Below are 15,691 nucleotides of genomic sequence, written 5' to 3' on the forward strand. Positions count from 1 at the left end.
GTCACCAATCATAACAATGTCCTTCTGAATGCTGATATTGTGTCGCATTGGCCAGTAGCTGTGTAGTGCTCTATCCAAACTCTTTCTTTTTGTAGGCCAACCATTCATGTGTCTCTCACGCACAGCTTGTAGCACACTGTCTTCTGCAGTTGCCGCTTTCAGTTGGTTGAGTGTGTCCTCACTTAAAGTGTCTGTAGCCTCTAAAGCATACACAACTCTCTCTTCACAGGGGTTTTCATCAGCATTGTCCTTGTCTATGTTTGTTATGGCTCATGAGAGTGCATCAGCTATGTACATGTGTTTGCCTGGCATATATGTGACAGTTAGATCATACCTCTGTAGCTGAAGGAGCATTCCTTGTAACCTTGCAGGTGCTTTGCAGAGTGGTTTACACATGATCACTTCAAGAGGCTTGTGATCAGACTGGACTGTCACAGGTCTTCCATAAACATATTGGTGGAATCTTTTGACGGCAAACACAATAGCAAGCAACTCCTTTTCTATTTGTGCATACCTCTTTTCAGTGTCTGTAAGTGCTCGTGATGCATAGCACACAGGGTGACCTTCTTGTAGTAAGCATGCACCAAGTCCGTCTTTTGAAGAGTCGGCTTGTAGTGTTAGCGGTTTCTTTTGGTCATAATATCTCAGAACAGGTGCTTGTGTGAGGGCAGTCTTTAGTCTCTGCAGTGCCTCACTGTGGTGTGGCTGCCACTGCCACACAGTGTTCTTCTTTAATAGTTGCCTCAGGGGCGCAGTAAGTGATGCTTCATTTGGTCTGTACTGCGCTAAGAACTTTGTCATTCCCAGTAGGCGTTGGAGACTTGTCTTGTCCTCTGGGATGGGCATGTCAACAATAGCTTTGATCTTTGTGTCATCTGCTTTCTGACCTGCTGCTATGATGATGTGTCCCATATATTTCACAGTGTCAACTTTGAACTGAATCTTGTCCTTATTAAACTTAACATTTGCTGCTTTTGCCCTTTCCATAACTTTTTGCAAAATCTCATCATGTTCGTGTTCTGACTTGGCTGCAATGATCGTGTCATCTGCTATGATGAAAACACCGGGAATGTCACCAAATGTTTCACAGTTCTTTTGTTGAAACACTTCGCTGGCTGATTTAATCCCAAATGGAAGTCGGAGGAAGCGGTACCGGCCCCACGGTGTGTTGAAGGTGCATAGCCTTGACGATGACTCATCCAGTTTGATTTGCCAGTATCCATCCTTTTCATCCAAAATGGTGAAGACCGACTTTCCAGCAAGTTTGCTGCGAACGTCCTCGTGTGTGGGAATGGAGTAGTGCTGGCGTTTAACCACTTTATTCAGGTCACAAGGGTCCAAGCACACACTTAGTGTTCCGTTTCTTTCTGTGTGGTAACTAAACTGTTCACCCATTCTGTATGATCATTGACTGGAATTATTACATCTCTGTCCTTTAAGTCTTTTATAGTCTTTGTAAGTGAGTCCATAACAGAGAGAGGGACATTTCTGCATGCGTGAATGACAGGTGTGACATTTGGATCAACATGTATGTGGTGAACTCCAGGAAACTCGCCCAAACCTGTGAACACCTCAGAATATTTCTCCACAAGTTCCTCTTTTGTAGCTGGTGGCTTGTTTAACTTTGGTGACTTGGCTGTGAGTGATTCTACTCTCTTCACCAGTTGCAGTTTTTCACAAGCTTGTCCACCTAGGATTGCCTTGTCTGCCGGGCTAGACACAAGAAATTCAAGGACAGCATTGTGTTTGGTAGTTCTACATTCCAGAGATACAACACCATATGCGTTTATACGGGCACCACCAAAAGCTACAAGCACACTCTTTGTTGGCTGCAGTTGAATGGGACCTGGCAGCTTGTGGTAGATATGCATGGGAAGTACATTCGCATCCGCACCAGTGTCAAGCTTGAAAGTGATGGTCACACCTTTTATTGTGGCTGTTTCCTTCCAACTTTTTGCCTCACTTTTATCACTGCACACCATACCTATGTATAAAGTGTCCATTTCAGTCTCTATATTATTTACAGCTCTTGTCTTCTTGTGGTCATTGTTTTTCTGAGTATTTGTTCTACACACCTTTGAGAAGTGGTTGCTTTATCCACATTTGTGACACAACGCTCCATATGCTGGACATTGCCTTGGCTCGTGCTTATTTCCACATCTTGTACAGACATTTTGCTTGTTACTGTTGATTTTGTTTCTGTTTTGTCCTGGTCGCAAGTGTCCAGGTGCTTTCTTTAACACATCCACAGAAGCATCTTGAACAACAGAAGCTGATTGCATTGCCTGAATTTGTGACTTGGCCACTTCTGCTGACCTACACGTTTCAATAGCCTTGTTTAGAGTGAGCTCTTTATCGCGAAGTAGTTTTTCTTTCAGACGTGTGTCATTAATGCTGAACACCAGTTTATTCCTGATCATATCATCAACATTACGACCAAATTCACAGTCCTTGCTCTTTTGACGTAGTTCTGTGATGTACCTGTCCACCATGATTCCTGGAGACATCGGGTGAGACCAAAACTGATGGCGCTCGAAGACAACATTTTTCTGCGGACTGCAGTAATTTCTGAATGCTGTTAGGACCTCATCCACTGATAATTCATCTAAGGCTTGGGTAATGGTGAGTGTATTGTACACTTCTAGCGCCTCCTCGCCGATGGCGTGGAGAAGAATGGCTATTTTAACCCCTTCGTCCTTCTCCGAAGCAACTGAGGCTGTCATGAAGCGCTGAAACCTTTGCTCCCATCTGAGCCACGCCTCAGACAGATTGCCAGTGAGTATGAGCGGCGACGGCGGCTTGAACTGCTCCATGCTCCCTCTTGCTAGCAACGTTTAGCTTTTAGGGTAGTCTTGAGTTAGCTTACTCGCTCCGTCGTCTTTTCACTCGGCAGCCGAACTTCTGACACCATGTTGTGGCTTTATACTGCTACAGTATACTCGTGGGTTACCAATAAGTAGCGATACACTTATATAAAGAGGCTGAGACAGGGCAGTTGGGGTCCGGTGGTATTTTACTGTTGAGCAGCTCATTCTACAACGGTTTCCATAGCAACAGCATCAACTGGTGGTCACAGACAATTACAACATGTGTTGCTGCTGATAGCACAATACACCACAGATCTGTAGTAGGATCACAACTGTGATCGCCAGCAGGCAGCTGACGTAGTGTTCACAAGTTGTCATGGTTACAGTGACGTTGTGCTGTTATCTGGCAATGATACAGAAATCTTTAACAAATCCGTGGATCCAGACTATAAGCCGCATCCCTGTCAAAATCTAATCACTTGGTCCTTGTGTCATTTCTGACCTTCCCTGAAAATTTCCTCAAAATCCATTAATCCATTCTTGAGTAATGTTTCTAACACAGAGACAGACAGACAAACCAACGCCGATCATCACATAACTCCGCTGAGGCTCAGTAAAAATGGCTCCTTTAGGTTTGGTTAGCACTCGCAGCTGCCAGATTTGTAGCTCAATACCTCTGTGTCTGCACAGTTTAAAAGACATTCTCTGATATTCGACACATCATTGATGCAGACTGATGATTGAAGTGTTTGAAGTCTTTTTTGTGGAGATAATTTGAAAAGCAATAGTTTGAGTGGGGTTTTCTATTTTTTCCTCCCACAGTTTAAACATGCTGAGGTTTATTGATGATTCTAAATTGTCCATAGGTGTGAATGTGATTGTTTACCTCTTTATGTAGCCCTGTGATAGACTGTTTCCTGTCCAGGTGTCCCCTGCCTTCATCCTCAGTCAGCTGGGATAGACTCCAGGCCCCCAGGACCCTAATGAGGAAGAAGCAGTGTATAGATGATGGGTGGACAGTTTGAGTGGACAGATTTTCTAATTTTCAAGCAAAGAGGAAGTTATCTGTTTAGAAAATGATCCATAATAGTGAGGCAAAGGCCTCAATGATCAACTGTATTAATATAAGGAAATGAAATGCACAAAGAGCAACATTAAGAGGATTTAACTTTTTCACTTGGTTTAATAAAACAAAAACTGTTTGGGTTTGTGCTTTGAGTCTCAGGTGATAAGATGTCTGGTTTGTTGAGTTGCACATCATATGATAAGAGGAGAAAAAAGGAGAAGAGAACAGAGCAATTATCTCAGAAGAGATCAGCAAACCCACGTAGACCTCACAGGAACACCCATGCCACGTCATGAAAGTCAGAACTAAACAACTCTGTGGCTGCTTTTCTCAGTTTTCTGCCCCTCGACTTGCACACCGCTTTCATTTGTACTCTGTAAATTGATTCTTTTTTAGCAAAGCAGAGCACCGTCCAAACCCTGAGGGACCCTGTAGGTTAGCACAAGGACTTAGCCCTGCTCTCATTAACACCACCATATGTGCTCTGCTCTGTGCTTTATCTAGCATGCAACACCAACACACACGTGCGATACACACAAACAAACACACAAACACACACACTGCAACGATTAAACAGCGACTTAATATCCGCATTAGGACTAAGGGGATGTTACTCCTCCACAGAATCTGTGAGTGTCTGGCCCCTCCATGGGTCGACTCTATAATAACACCAGTGCTGAAGATCAGCTAATTACACTCCTATTAAACTCTATGCTGCTTTTGGCTGAGGTCAGGTTTATCCTCCGAATGTCTAAGAGCATTTTAACGATGCGAGTTATGGCTCAAACTGTTTAATTTACGTGTCTTCTTCACTGTCTTAACCCTTTAAAACTTGCCAATATTACATCATGTGTGAGGTGCCTACATGTTTCATTTAAAAATCTGGCAAAAATAAGAAGCTATCAAAGAATTCTGCACGCCTCAGTGCAACCGTGAAGCAATCACAGACTCAGCTGCGTCTAACAGTCACCCGACAAAAATTTTATGATTTTTAGATTGAACTGCAGGCTGTGTTTGACGTCACTGAAAAACAACGTTGCCATTAAAATCAGATGAGAATCTGGCAAGAGTGACATAATACGAAAAAAAAGTGAATGTTGTAATGTTCAAAAACAAAAGAAGTGACAATAACAGCAATTATCTGCTTAATGAATATATTGTTGGCAGATTTAAATACAATAAAACCAGTATTAGTTATGGTCAAACACTGAGTAAGAACAGGTGACAATTTGGAAAATCCAGATTTTTGACGTAGACATTATTTACATTTTTGGCTTGTTATTTTTCAGGAAACGTGTAAATTAAAACTTCTATTTATGATATTATTAGTTACTGTCTGTAATTTAACAAAACAGGGAACATTGTGAAAATAACAATTATGAAATACCATATTTTAGACCCAATTAGACGAATTTTTCTTTCAAATAATGGCTAATATCTGCAAAATAATATTCATGGTGATTTCATTTGGTAGTTTTTAGTTAAATGTTGACATTAGACGTTCAAATGACTATTTGGAAAAATAAAGATGTTTTAGATAGATGTCATTTGCAGTTTTGAACTTTTTTAAAAAAATGTATTTACAGCTAACGTGTAAATTAACACTTTTTCTGTTATGTGGTATGACAAGTTCAGAGGGTTGAGCTGCTTTCCCACAATAATTGGCCCGACATGCTTCTGTTTAACTCTGACCTTCAGGGAAATTAGTTTTTATGTGAAATTATTTCTGCCTGAGGTTTTGCCATGATCAAAACGAAAAGGCTGTGGTACATATTTATTTTTCAATCCAATTATCTGCTAAGATATCTTGATAACTGAAAAGTCTGAGATGGCTGTATTAAACTGATTAAAGTCATGTCTTTTCAAATGAAGCCAATTTCTAAACCTTGAATTTCGTTCCTTCATTTTCAATGTTTCAGAAACTGATGGAATCATCAGAATTCCTACCAAGTTTCCAGCTTGTTCTTTCTTTTTCTCCATTTATCCCTGCCTGCATCATCCTCTCTCTGTCCTCTGTTTATTTCTCCTTTTGAACTGTCTGTATTTTCCTTTCTCACACCTCCCACCTGTCTGTGCTTTCCTGTACAGACCAGGTGCTCCACCACTCCTCTGCCGATGTCTGGCCTCACACCTACGTCTCACAGGGCCTGTACTGCCTGTCATCTTCTGACGCCTGGGACCCAATCACCAGCCAGCCCTCGGGGGTGGCCTCGCCTGCTGCAGGCTCCTACATCATGGCTGCGGGTGATGATTTAGTATTAGTTTTTTGTAGTCTTTAAGCACTAGCCTGTTTCTCTGAGCAGCAGGTATGAGGTGTGTTATGGCTGTTGCAGGTGGTAGCAGTGGAGCAGGGGGAACACCTGGTGAGGGCTACGAGGGAATGGTAGGCGGTTACCTTCAGCAGCACCATGCTCAACTCGCCCTGCAGCAGCAGAGTCAACTCCAACAGCTCCAACAGCTCCATCATTACCAGCAGCAACAGTTCCTGCAGTACCAACAGCAACAGGTCAGTGGTTTGAAGACAGCTGATGAGGCATGTTCAGGAGCTTTTAGACAAGAACGAGAATGATGGATGTCCCTCTGGTGAATGTGTCCGTCTGTACCGTTGCTGTTATAATTTATGATGCTTCAACTTGCTGCCTGGCGTCATGGTAACCTGAGAAACACAGACAAGAAGTTTCAGCATTTGATCATCCAGTTCTGGAAAATGACTCAGGCAACAAACAATGTTTATGATACTAATTAGTAACCTTTGCCTTATTTTAAGCTACGATCCACACCGTTTAGCTGTGTGATTAGCCCAGGGGTGTCAAACATGCGGCCCGCGGGCCAAAACCGGCCTACCAGAGGGTCCAAACCGGCCCGCAGGACATCTTTGTAAACTGTAAAAATTACAGCCAAGACATTACCTTCAGTTTGTAAATCTATAAATTTAAAATAATTCCTAGACCATGACAAGTTGTTTGGATCATAAAGTAAAATATCATATTGCTCATTGTTCTTTTGTCATTGTGTCTCATTTTTGTAAAATTTTGTCTTGTTTTTGTTGTTTTTTGTCTTTTTCTGTCTGACATCATTTGTCTCATGTTTTTGTTTTGTGTTTCCTTTTTGTCTCGCTTGTGTTTTTTGTCTCATTTTTGTCATTTTGTGTTTTGACTTATTCTTTGTTTTGGGTATGATTTTTGGCAATTTGTTTTTTGCTTTAGTCATTTTTTGTCTCATTTGTGTCCATTTTTTTGTCACTAACTTTTTTGTCTCAGTTTTTTGTGTCTTTTTTATTGTTTTGTGTCATTTGTGTCATTTTGTGTCTCGCTTTTGTCCTTATGTGTCTCATTTGGTAATATTTTGTCTTGTTTTTGTTGTTTTTTTTGTCTTTTTCAAAGTAAAATACTGTATCGTTCAGTTCCAGATATATGTGACTAAATGTTTTGTTCCTTTGCAGAAACACTGATCCGTCAGCTGTAATGTGGAAATGATAAACTGAGAAAAGTAAAAAATTTGGAGTTGTGGTTATTTATAGGTTATTATGTTATGATTTTACTGGTCCGGCACACTTGAGATCAAATTGAGCTGAATGTGGAACCTGAACTAAAATGAGTTTGACACCCCTGTATTAGACTATGTGGTGGACAATAGCAGGATGTGGTGTTCAGACTGGTTGGATTCAAAATAGAAAACACAGATGCTGCCGGGAGGTGATGGAAATGCTCACAGACTCAAAGCACCTTTACTGATTGGTCTGGCACTAACATTGCAGTATGTTACATAACTCAGCATCAGGTCTACTGTGAGCTGCTTCATTTACATGTTTCTGCTCCTACAACAGCTGCTTCTGGTAATACACGCCTTGTTTAAGGTTTCCACAGCAATATTTCATGCATTTGATGGGTGTAAATCAGCTGCTCACTTTCAGCTCTCAGGCTGCTGAAAGCTTTTCTGCAAATGAAGTGAGTCATGATGAACCGTGACACCCGGAGACTTTTTCAGCTCCGCTGGCTGCTCTTGCATTGGTGCATTTTCGGAGCTCATTAAATAACTGTGAGTTATAAAATAATAACTTGAAAAGGTCAGGGACTGTGTCTCGGAAAAGGTGTACTGATCCGCGACCACAATGGATATGAGCTTGCTAGCTTTACTGTGTGGATTATACAGCTTCCCTTGAGAAGGAGACTGTTTAATGTATTACGTTACATTTAGAATAAAACCTTCCAATCAGTCAGTCAGTTTTCTGAGCATCGGTCAATGCATTAGAGCTAGAGACATTTTAGCTCTGTTCCCTGCAGCACCATCCATGACTCAGAGTTTAAACAAGTATTTAAAGTAGATGCAATGCTGGAAGAAAGTGAATAACATCAGCTGATATATCACTATGCTATTTTTTTTTACTAAACATAATATAGAGAAAGGTGCTTCAGGTAGTTTAGACATGGTGTCATCACAGTTCAGCTGAAAGTCTGTAGATTGAGTCACTAATGGCTGCGTGGTTGTGCTGAGGAGGAAAGAATCGTTTGCATTTTACAAAATCTGGTTACTGCACAGTGTATTTTTCAAATTTTTTCACATAAGACATGTATAATAAAGTGTTTCTGATGAAATTTCATGAATTTTCATTTTAATTTTGTTGTCTGTCTGGATGAAACTGAAAGTAACACTGGTTTCAATGCTTTTTTGCTCCACTATGTAATTTGGATGATTCTGTAAACATACCATATAAACCTGCTGATGGGTTTCTGGGCTTTGAGTGTTAATCAACAACCAAAGAGGGCTTTAAAAATGAAACATGTGGCTATTAGCCGAGTGACTGGGGTGAATCAGAACCAATTCCTCAACCCTGTTTCGTTCTCTTGTTTCTTCTTTCTGTGTACAGTCTATGGAGCACAGGCTACACAGTGCCTCCCATTCCCTCCAAGCCACTCCCAACAGCACCATCCACAGCCTGGGTCCTCCCACCCATCCTCGGCTAGCCGACCTGTGGGGAGCAGCGCAGGTTGAGGCACACCAGGTAGGCGCTCGCCTGCTGAATCCAAATGATCGGACAACAGACCTTGTGGGCTGGATGATGGGTTAATATGTTGTGACAGAGTAGCTATGACAGTCTGCAAGGACACAGCAGTGTGTGACTGCATATACAGTCACAAGGATAGGACTCTGTCCTTAGTCACTAACACAGAGTGACTAAGAGAACACGATCATTATAACCATGACAGCATGCCTGTTGTTACTGTGGGAAGCTAAGGTTCATGTTGTTCTGTCCCATCTATCAAAGGTTGAAAGAAAGCTTATATCTTGTTAATAATCTGCACCAGAAGAGCCTTTTATTGTCTTTTCATTATGCTTGACACTGATCTCTGCTAATTTTTCATCTTGTGGATCTGGGTTTGTTTCTATCAGCAGGCCTATTTAGCACACATCTGTAGTGCAGTGAATGATGAACTGCCAGGGAAGTCGGCAAGGTAGGAGACAGGGTGGAGATCTGCATGGAGCACTCCCAAAAGCCTGCATGACAGCCTGAAGTGGACTTGATGAATTTTGAACACAGACATCTGTGAATCAGCCTGGTTGTCAGAGTGGCATGCCACAAAGTCCGCAAGTTTACAACTCTAGGCATCTGGATTCAGCATCCGTGACTGTTGTACCTTCCTGAGTGTTTGTCTTTTCTCTCCGACGGCCTGCAGAAGAAAACCAAGCTGGGTGTGGACAGGACAATCATAATCTGCTCCTCCATCTTCCTACTTTTTCTGTCGTGTTTGTCCTTCTACTCTGTTGCTTGTTATTAGGGTTTACTGCAGCTCAAGTGACGGACTGATTTCAGTCTATGGTTAAATATGTTAAAATGCCACTTTAAAGTCAGTGCAACAGAACACAACACACCATTCAATCAGCTAACTTAACTGGTTGCAGGTGGAGATTGTTGGGCAGCTGAGTGCACAGATGGCAGAGATGGTCGGAGGAGTGGTGGAGACGGTCGGAGAGGAGCCGGAGCCCGAGTCCGAAGGCATCCCTGAGCAGCATGAAGAGGAGGATGAGGAACTGACCAAGGTAAGTTAGCACTAAACTCTTGCCTAAAATCCTTTTTTCTCTTCTTACATGAACCTAAATTCAATAAGAATTTAAAAAGATGACACAGTTATATCGTACCAGTGAGAGCAACATGTACAGTTGTGAATAAAAGTTTACATACACTTCATTTTCTATGATGGAATCATTGAAAAAACAATCCTGCATTTTGTTTGTTGACAGATCGATTATAGGTCTTTTGGGAAAAAGTACAGTTATTATTATAGTCTGCTGGGTCAAATACAGTAACTTAAATGTGGAAACTCAAATTTGAAACTCAAATTTGGTGGCATAAAGATACTCGAAAATGTGTAGAACTCTGCACACAATTCAGGAAAGAATTTGCAAAAAATTTGATACTTTAGGGGAACTGCATAGGTGTGTGCCAAAATGGCTCAATAGCGCCACCTGGAAAATTTCAAACATTTACTACAGCCAGTACGTGTCACCTACAGCTATGAAACTTGGTAGGCATATGTAACTCGTCAAGACACACAAAAATGTAATTGACGCCCATCCCCAAAACACAACAGGAAGTCAGCCATTTTGAATTATGTGTCATATTTTTGGCAATTTTGGACCAAATTTTGCAGTTTTTCAAAAGCTATAAACTCAGAAAGAGTAACCTCGACAGAGCTGAAATTTGACCAGGATGTACAGCAGACATGGGTGATCAAAAGTTATCAAAATGCTGTGCATAATGCTGTGGTGCCGTGTCAATAAAATTTTCTTTGTGGCCTCACCTCTTAACTTTTTGTGAATGATTACGATTGACTAAAGCTGGCGACTCCTCTGAGTCAATTTAAATCGGGCTCATTCATGACACTCATTAGACTCAGTCAGAGACACTACAATGGGAAAGTCTAACTAGCTCAGTAAAGATTAGACGAGGCAAATCATTGACTTCAGTCTGGAAAGTCACTTGGAACTATTCCAATCAGCTACAGGCCCCAAAAGTCAACTGTGTAAACAATTGTAAGTATAAAGTGCGCAGTTTAGTTGTGTCAAAGCCGAAGAATAAGAAGACCAAACCCACCGTCAAGCATGGTGGTGGTAGTATTGTGCTCCAGGGCTATTTTGATGCCAGTGGCTGAGAAATGGGTAACTCAGGCTAGAATTAAAGTTTTACACCGGCCTTGCCAAGAACCTGTATATTGTACTATGAGAAAGTCAACAAATTTAGTTGAACAGTACCAATTGTGTCAAGGTGGGTGGTCAAAGATACAACCAGAAGCTTGCAGATGGCTACCAAAAGTGCACTGTTGAGGTGGAAATGGCCAAAGGACTTTTAATCACTTATTAGTTCTACTGTTTGTATATATTTGACCCAGCTGATTTCTTAATATTTCCAGAGAACCTAAAATAAACCAAAATGCATAACGGGGTCAATACATAAATGCGGGACTTTTTGTAATATAGTTGACAGGTATCATAGTTGACATTTTCACTGTTTTCAGGCCTAAAATCAACATGGTCGACTATAACCAAACACCACTTGACATTTTTACAGAAAGATTCTGCTAAATATTATATATACAATTGAGTAAAATTGATATTGAAAGTTATTTCTGAAGATATTGTAGTAAACCTGTTGATTACTTTATATTAAATAAGTCAGAAAGCCTTGGAGTCTGGCCAGTCTTTTCTTCAGGAGGAAATGACATCATGTGGAGCAGGTCATGTGATCTGGAATCAACACACTTCCTTTAGAGGTGTTTTTGTAATGGGGAACTTAGTGGAAAAAGAGTTCTCAGATGCCAACACAATTAGTTATTTTCCATATAAAATATGATATATTGCCAAAAAAGAAATATCTGCCATGATTATCTCAACTCTAAAAAGAACACAATCCAAACTATTTCTGAATCAGCTCATTTTATTATTGTTTAGCTAATTAGAAGGTGGTTGGTATTAAATTCAGACAGTTATTTAGTTAACATTTTAGTGATATCCAGTCATTTTTTATTAATAAGTGATTGTTTCCATAACAAATAATTCTGGAATTTGTAAAGACATGATCATAATGAACATAAAAAAACATTAGTTTTTTACTTTTAATAAAAATGTATGCAAAATACGTCCCATGGAATTCAAAAGTCCCTCAATTATATATTGACTCAACTGTTTTTTGTGACAATGTGCCTGTATTTAAATGAATCCATCTTAGAAAATTAGGAGCTATAGGAGTCATTGGAAACTCGAGCCTGTCATGATAAACTTCGTCATTACAACTATTTTTAAACTTTTGTGTACAACTGCAAACTCTTAATTAAAGAAGAGCCTCACTTACCTGTGACCCAGCACAGCATCTTGAATGATCTTTTAAACACTTTTCTGCGTTCTCAGGTGGAGGAGGTAACATTAACCCTGGAGCCAGAACCGTGCTCTCTGACACCATCCCCGCTGAGGGAGGACGCCCCTTCCACCAGAGGTTCAAGCCCCGGACTACTAGCACAGACCACCGAATCGGTCGCAGAGAGAATACCGTTTGACGTCACGCCCTGCGTAGTCCAGTCGTTGGAAGAGAAGGACGAAGAGGCGGAGGAGGGCTCCATTGTTGTTGTTGCAACCAACTGAATCATACGATCACAAAAAGACCTATAAAAACAGGAAATAAATACTTCAATAATCAATCAAGCTATTATCCCAATCCCTCCCTGTCCCAAATATTTACCTACTTTGAGCCTAAGGAAAAGTGAGATGGAAATGTGGGATGTAATGTACACAAACTAAACACCTAATTTAGTATGGAAAAAGTGGACTATGTGACAATGAAGAATTGATATTTATGCAGATGAGAGACTTGAACTCAGTGACTGCTAAGATGGATCAACGGAAAGTTTGGACCAAATGGACCAAAGCATCAGAATTTGAACTGGAGACGAATGGATGGATGTGAAATTCTCAATAAAAGAAGAAGGTAGGACAAGAAGAACAAAGAAAGGGCCTATTTAAAAATTCAGTGCAATACAACAAACATGGACACAAACAGGGTTTGCAAATAATTCAGAGTGCCTGGTTCAAGTTGCTTTTAGCATCAGAAGTAGGCGTTTGTGTACAAAAAACCTTGCAGGGCCACAAATACCTGGTCGGAGAGCTGCTTGATTTGCTAATTAATGTGTTTTGGTTTGACTGACAGCCTGGCCGGCGCCAAGCTGATTTGTCTTGATGAGGTAAACCCAGTGTAATCTAAAAACCTAAAAAAAGAGCAACCTGAAGCGTGCACTCGAGGTTATTTGCAAACACATGATCTGGACACAACCAAAAGAAAGTGCATGCTTTTTAACAGTGCCCTAGCCCTACCAGTATAACACAGTATACAAAGTAATGATATATCAAATTGCTTTTTATAATAAAAGACAAAAATCCAGTAAACTGATATGTATTTGTATGAATGTAAGACTGTATGTATGTATAGTATGTATGTTTGTATGACTGTAGCTTTGTTTGTGTGTAAAAATATATATATTCTGGGAAACTAATTCCTCTGGTGCTGTTCTGTTCCAAATGTCTTGCAAAATCACACACATGTAGTTTGCATTCTGTGATTAGAATCCTGTTTACAGTGGGCTTTAACCCACTGGTGGGTGCAGAAGGTGTTATCTTCTAAAAACAAATCAACAAAATGCCGCAATTTATCAGGCAAAAACCAGAAATAATCAAAGAAACCAACCCCGACCTTACCAAAGAAGTGAGGAACACGAAGAATTCCTGACACTCAAGGTCATACATCCGGGACGAAGAGATAAAATTCATAAGAACCGCTGTGTATGTTTAGATAATACAGCCCATCCTCCAACCATCACAACTCCTGCACACACACTGGCTTCACTTCTGCCTTTTACACTCTATTTATGCCTAAAGTCTTTATATCTTTAACAAATATGTCCAAACAAAACATACTGGATATAAGAAACACACACAACATATATTCTATATATATAGCGTATAATGCTCACTGACATTTCCTGCATGATTCAACAGATGACTAAAGAAACGTAAAGGAATGGAAATGACCTGAAAGTCCTGCTGTGTTTTTTCCAGCAGCACAGTGAAGGTTCGAGGTTTTCTCTTAACAGAGCTCTGGTACTTTGCTTGTAGTCATCAGTTCCACTAAAACACTTGAACTGTTCTGATCACCACAACAGCCTCATTTATTAAACCGGGCCATGTTGAGACTTAATCACTGTCTGGAGGCAGAAAAGTGCCCTTGTCTGCTCAGAGTGAGTTATTTTGAAGACTTTTCACTGCAGTTTAAAGTTCTATTGAAATGGCACAATGGTGACTAGAAGTAGAGAGAACTAAAGAATGTCTTCTGTGCAGAGGCTTTTCAAATTATAGATATTTTACTACTTACATTTTTGTTTACATATTTATTCCCCCATTCTACTCTGTTTAGACAATGCCTGCAGTTCAGCTGAAAAGGCCTTGAATTTTTGTCGTGTGATTCAGATTGTGTTGAAGAGTGCAGACATTTTTGCTTTTTTATAGAATTTCTTTAGAGCAGTTTATTTTTGGGGAGAATTTTGTAATACAACATGCAGATTAAGGTGTTTTTGAGGTTTGGATTGTTTTTAAAGCATTTTTCATTTTTCCACCCAAATGGCATGTCACAGATGATTAGTTCACTGATTAGACAATGAAAGTTGAAAATCAGACAATTTCCTGCTGATAATTGGTGTCATTTTGGTGATTTTTAAAACAAAAGCATGCCCATCATACTCACCTGCAGGTTTAGGGGATCAGATGGTTAAAGCAACAGTGATTTTATCCTCCCGAGAACCGAGGGGGAAAAGTATGTAAATTTCCCCTGGAGTGGGGAGAAATAAAGAACTTTATCTTATCTTATCTATCTTATCTTTCAATTTAACTTTTTTTGTGACTTCCTGCCTTTTTGGAGCTAAAACAACTTACAGTTTAGAATTTTACAAAAATATTTTTATTTTAGATTTTACAACATAGTAGTGTAGTGTAGTGGACAACAGAACGATTTTCAGGACTTTTTGAAATCATTAAAACAAGAAAGTCAATCCATTTTCTAATGAAACTTTAAGAAACTAAATTAAATAACAAGAGTGTAAAATTTAAGAGGTTGCATGAAAGATAGTTATTTACAACTATTTATTTATTATATTAATTGCTTTACATAGTAAATACATTCAACGTGTTTATTTCCCCACAAAGAAATGTGTTTTGGGGAAGAAATCTGAATGTATTATACAAAGTTCCCCCATCCCACCCAATTACATGAGATATCATTGGAAAGGCCAGGATGTCCTCCACTGAGCACATCAGGATTTAGTACGGTAGCTGAAATGAGTCAAAAGGTAGAGATCAAAAACTAATGTCCAGTACAGACGACATAAATGAATGGGCCAGGTCTCAGGAGGACATATGAATAACTCAAGTAGAGTAGTGTGCGGCTGACAGTTTAAACTATGAAGGAAAAAAAATGGAAACGTGTATGAATATCTCTCATGACTGACTGTGAATCAACAAAGTCACAGGAGGGTTTACTTTAAAACTGTGTCCGTTAGGGCTTCCAGATGCATTAGAGCGGCATTATTTTTAACGTCACCTCTTCTAAAAGCATCGAGCTCCAGCTGCTGCAGAGGACGATTCACTCTGACACTCCAGCGATCGAGACCCTGATGCCCCTATTTGCTATGATAATCATCTGTCCTCTGTTTGTCCTCCTGTTGCTCACAGATCTCATCCTGTAAATCGTTCTAATGCCAAAGCTCACAAGAAACGCTGCTTA

At 40.1% G+C, this 15,691-nt stretch overlaps 1 protein-coding gene across 6 annotated transcripts in view; it reads left to right on the forward strand.

Annotated features, from left to right (window-relative positions):
• The window catches only part of LOC111568099 (involucrin-like), an 84,815-nt gene extending 71,403 nt beyond the window's left edge, over window positions 1-13,412 (forward strand). For all 6 annotated transcript variants that reach the window (XM_055017889.1, XM_055017890.1, XM_055017886.1 and 3 more), the window contains 5 exons: window positions 5,962-6,117; window positions 6,207-6,379; window positions 8,741-8,875; window positions 9,775-9,912; window positions 12,277-13,412. In XM_055017889.1, coding sequence (XP_054873864.1) covers window positions 5,962-6,117; window positions 6,207-6,379; window positions 8,741-8,875; window positions 9,775-9,912; window positions 12,277-12,507 — 833 coding nt within the window. In that variant the 3' untranslated portion in view covers window positions 12,508-13,412. The remainder of the gene's footprint in view (window positions 1-5,961; window positions 6,118-6,206; window positions 6,380-8,740; window positions 8,876-9,774; window positions 9,913-12,276) is intronic.
• Window positions 13,413-15,691: the final 2,279 nt, after the last annotated feature.

The sequence above is a fragment of the Amphiprion ocellaris genome, chromosome 15, assembly GCF_022539595.1.
Source record: "Amphiprion ocellaris isolate individual 3 ecotype Okinawa chromosome 15, ASM2253959v1, whole genome shotgun sequence".
Classification (NCBI taxonomy): Eukaryota; Metazoa; Chordata; class Actinopteri; family Pomacentridae; genus Amphiprion; species Amphiprion ocellaris.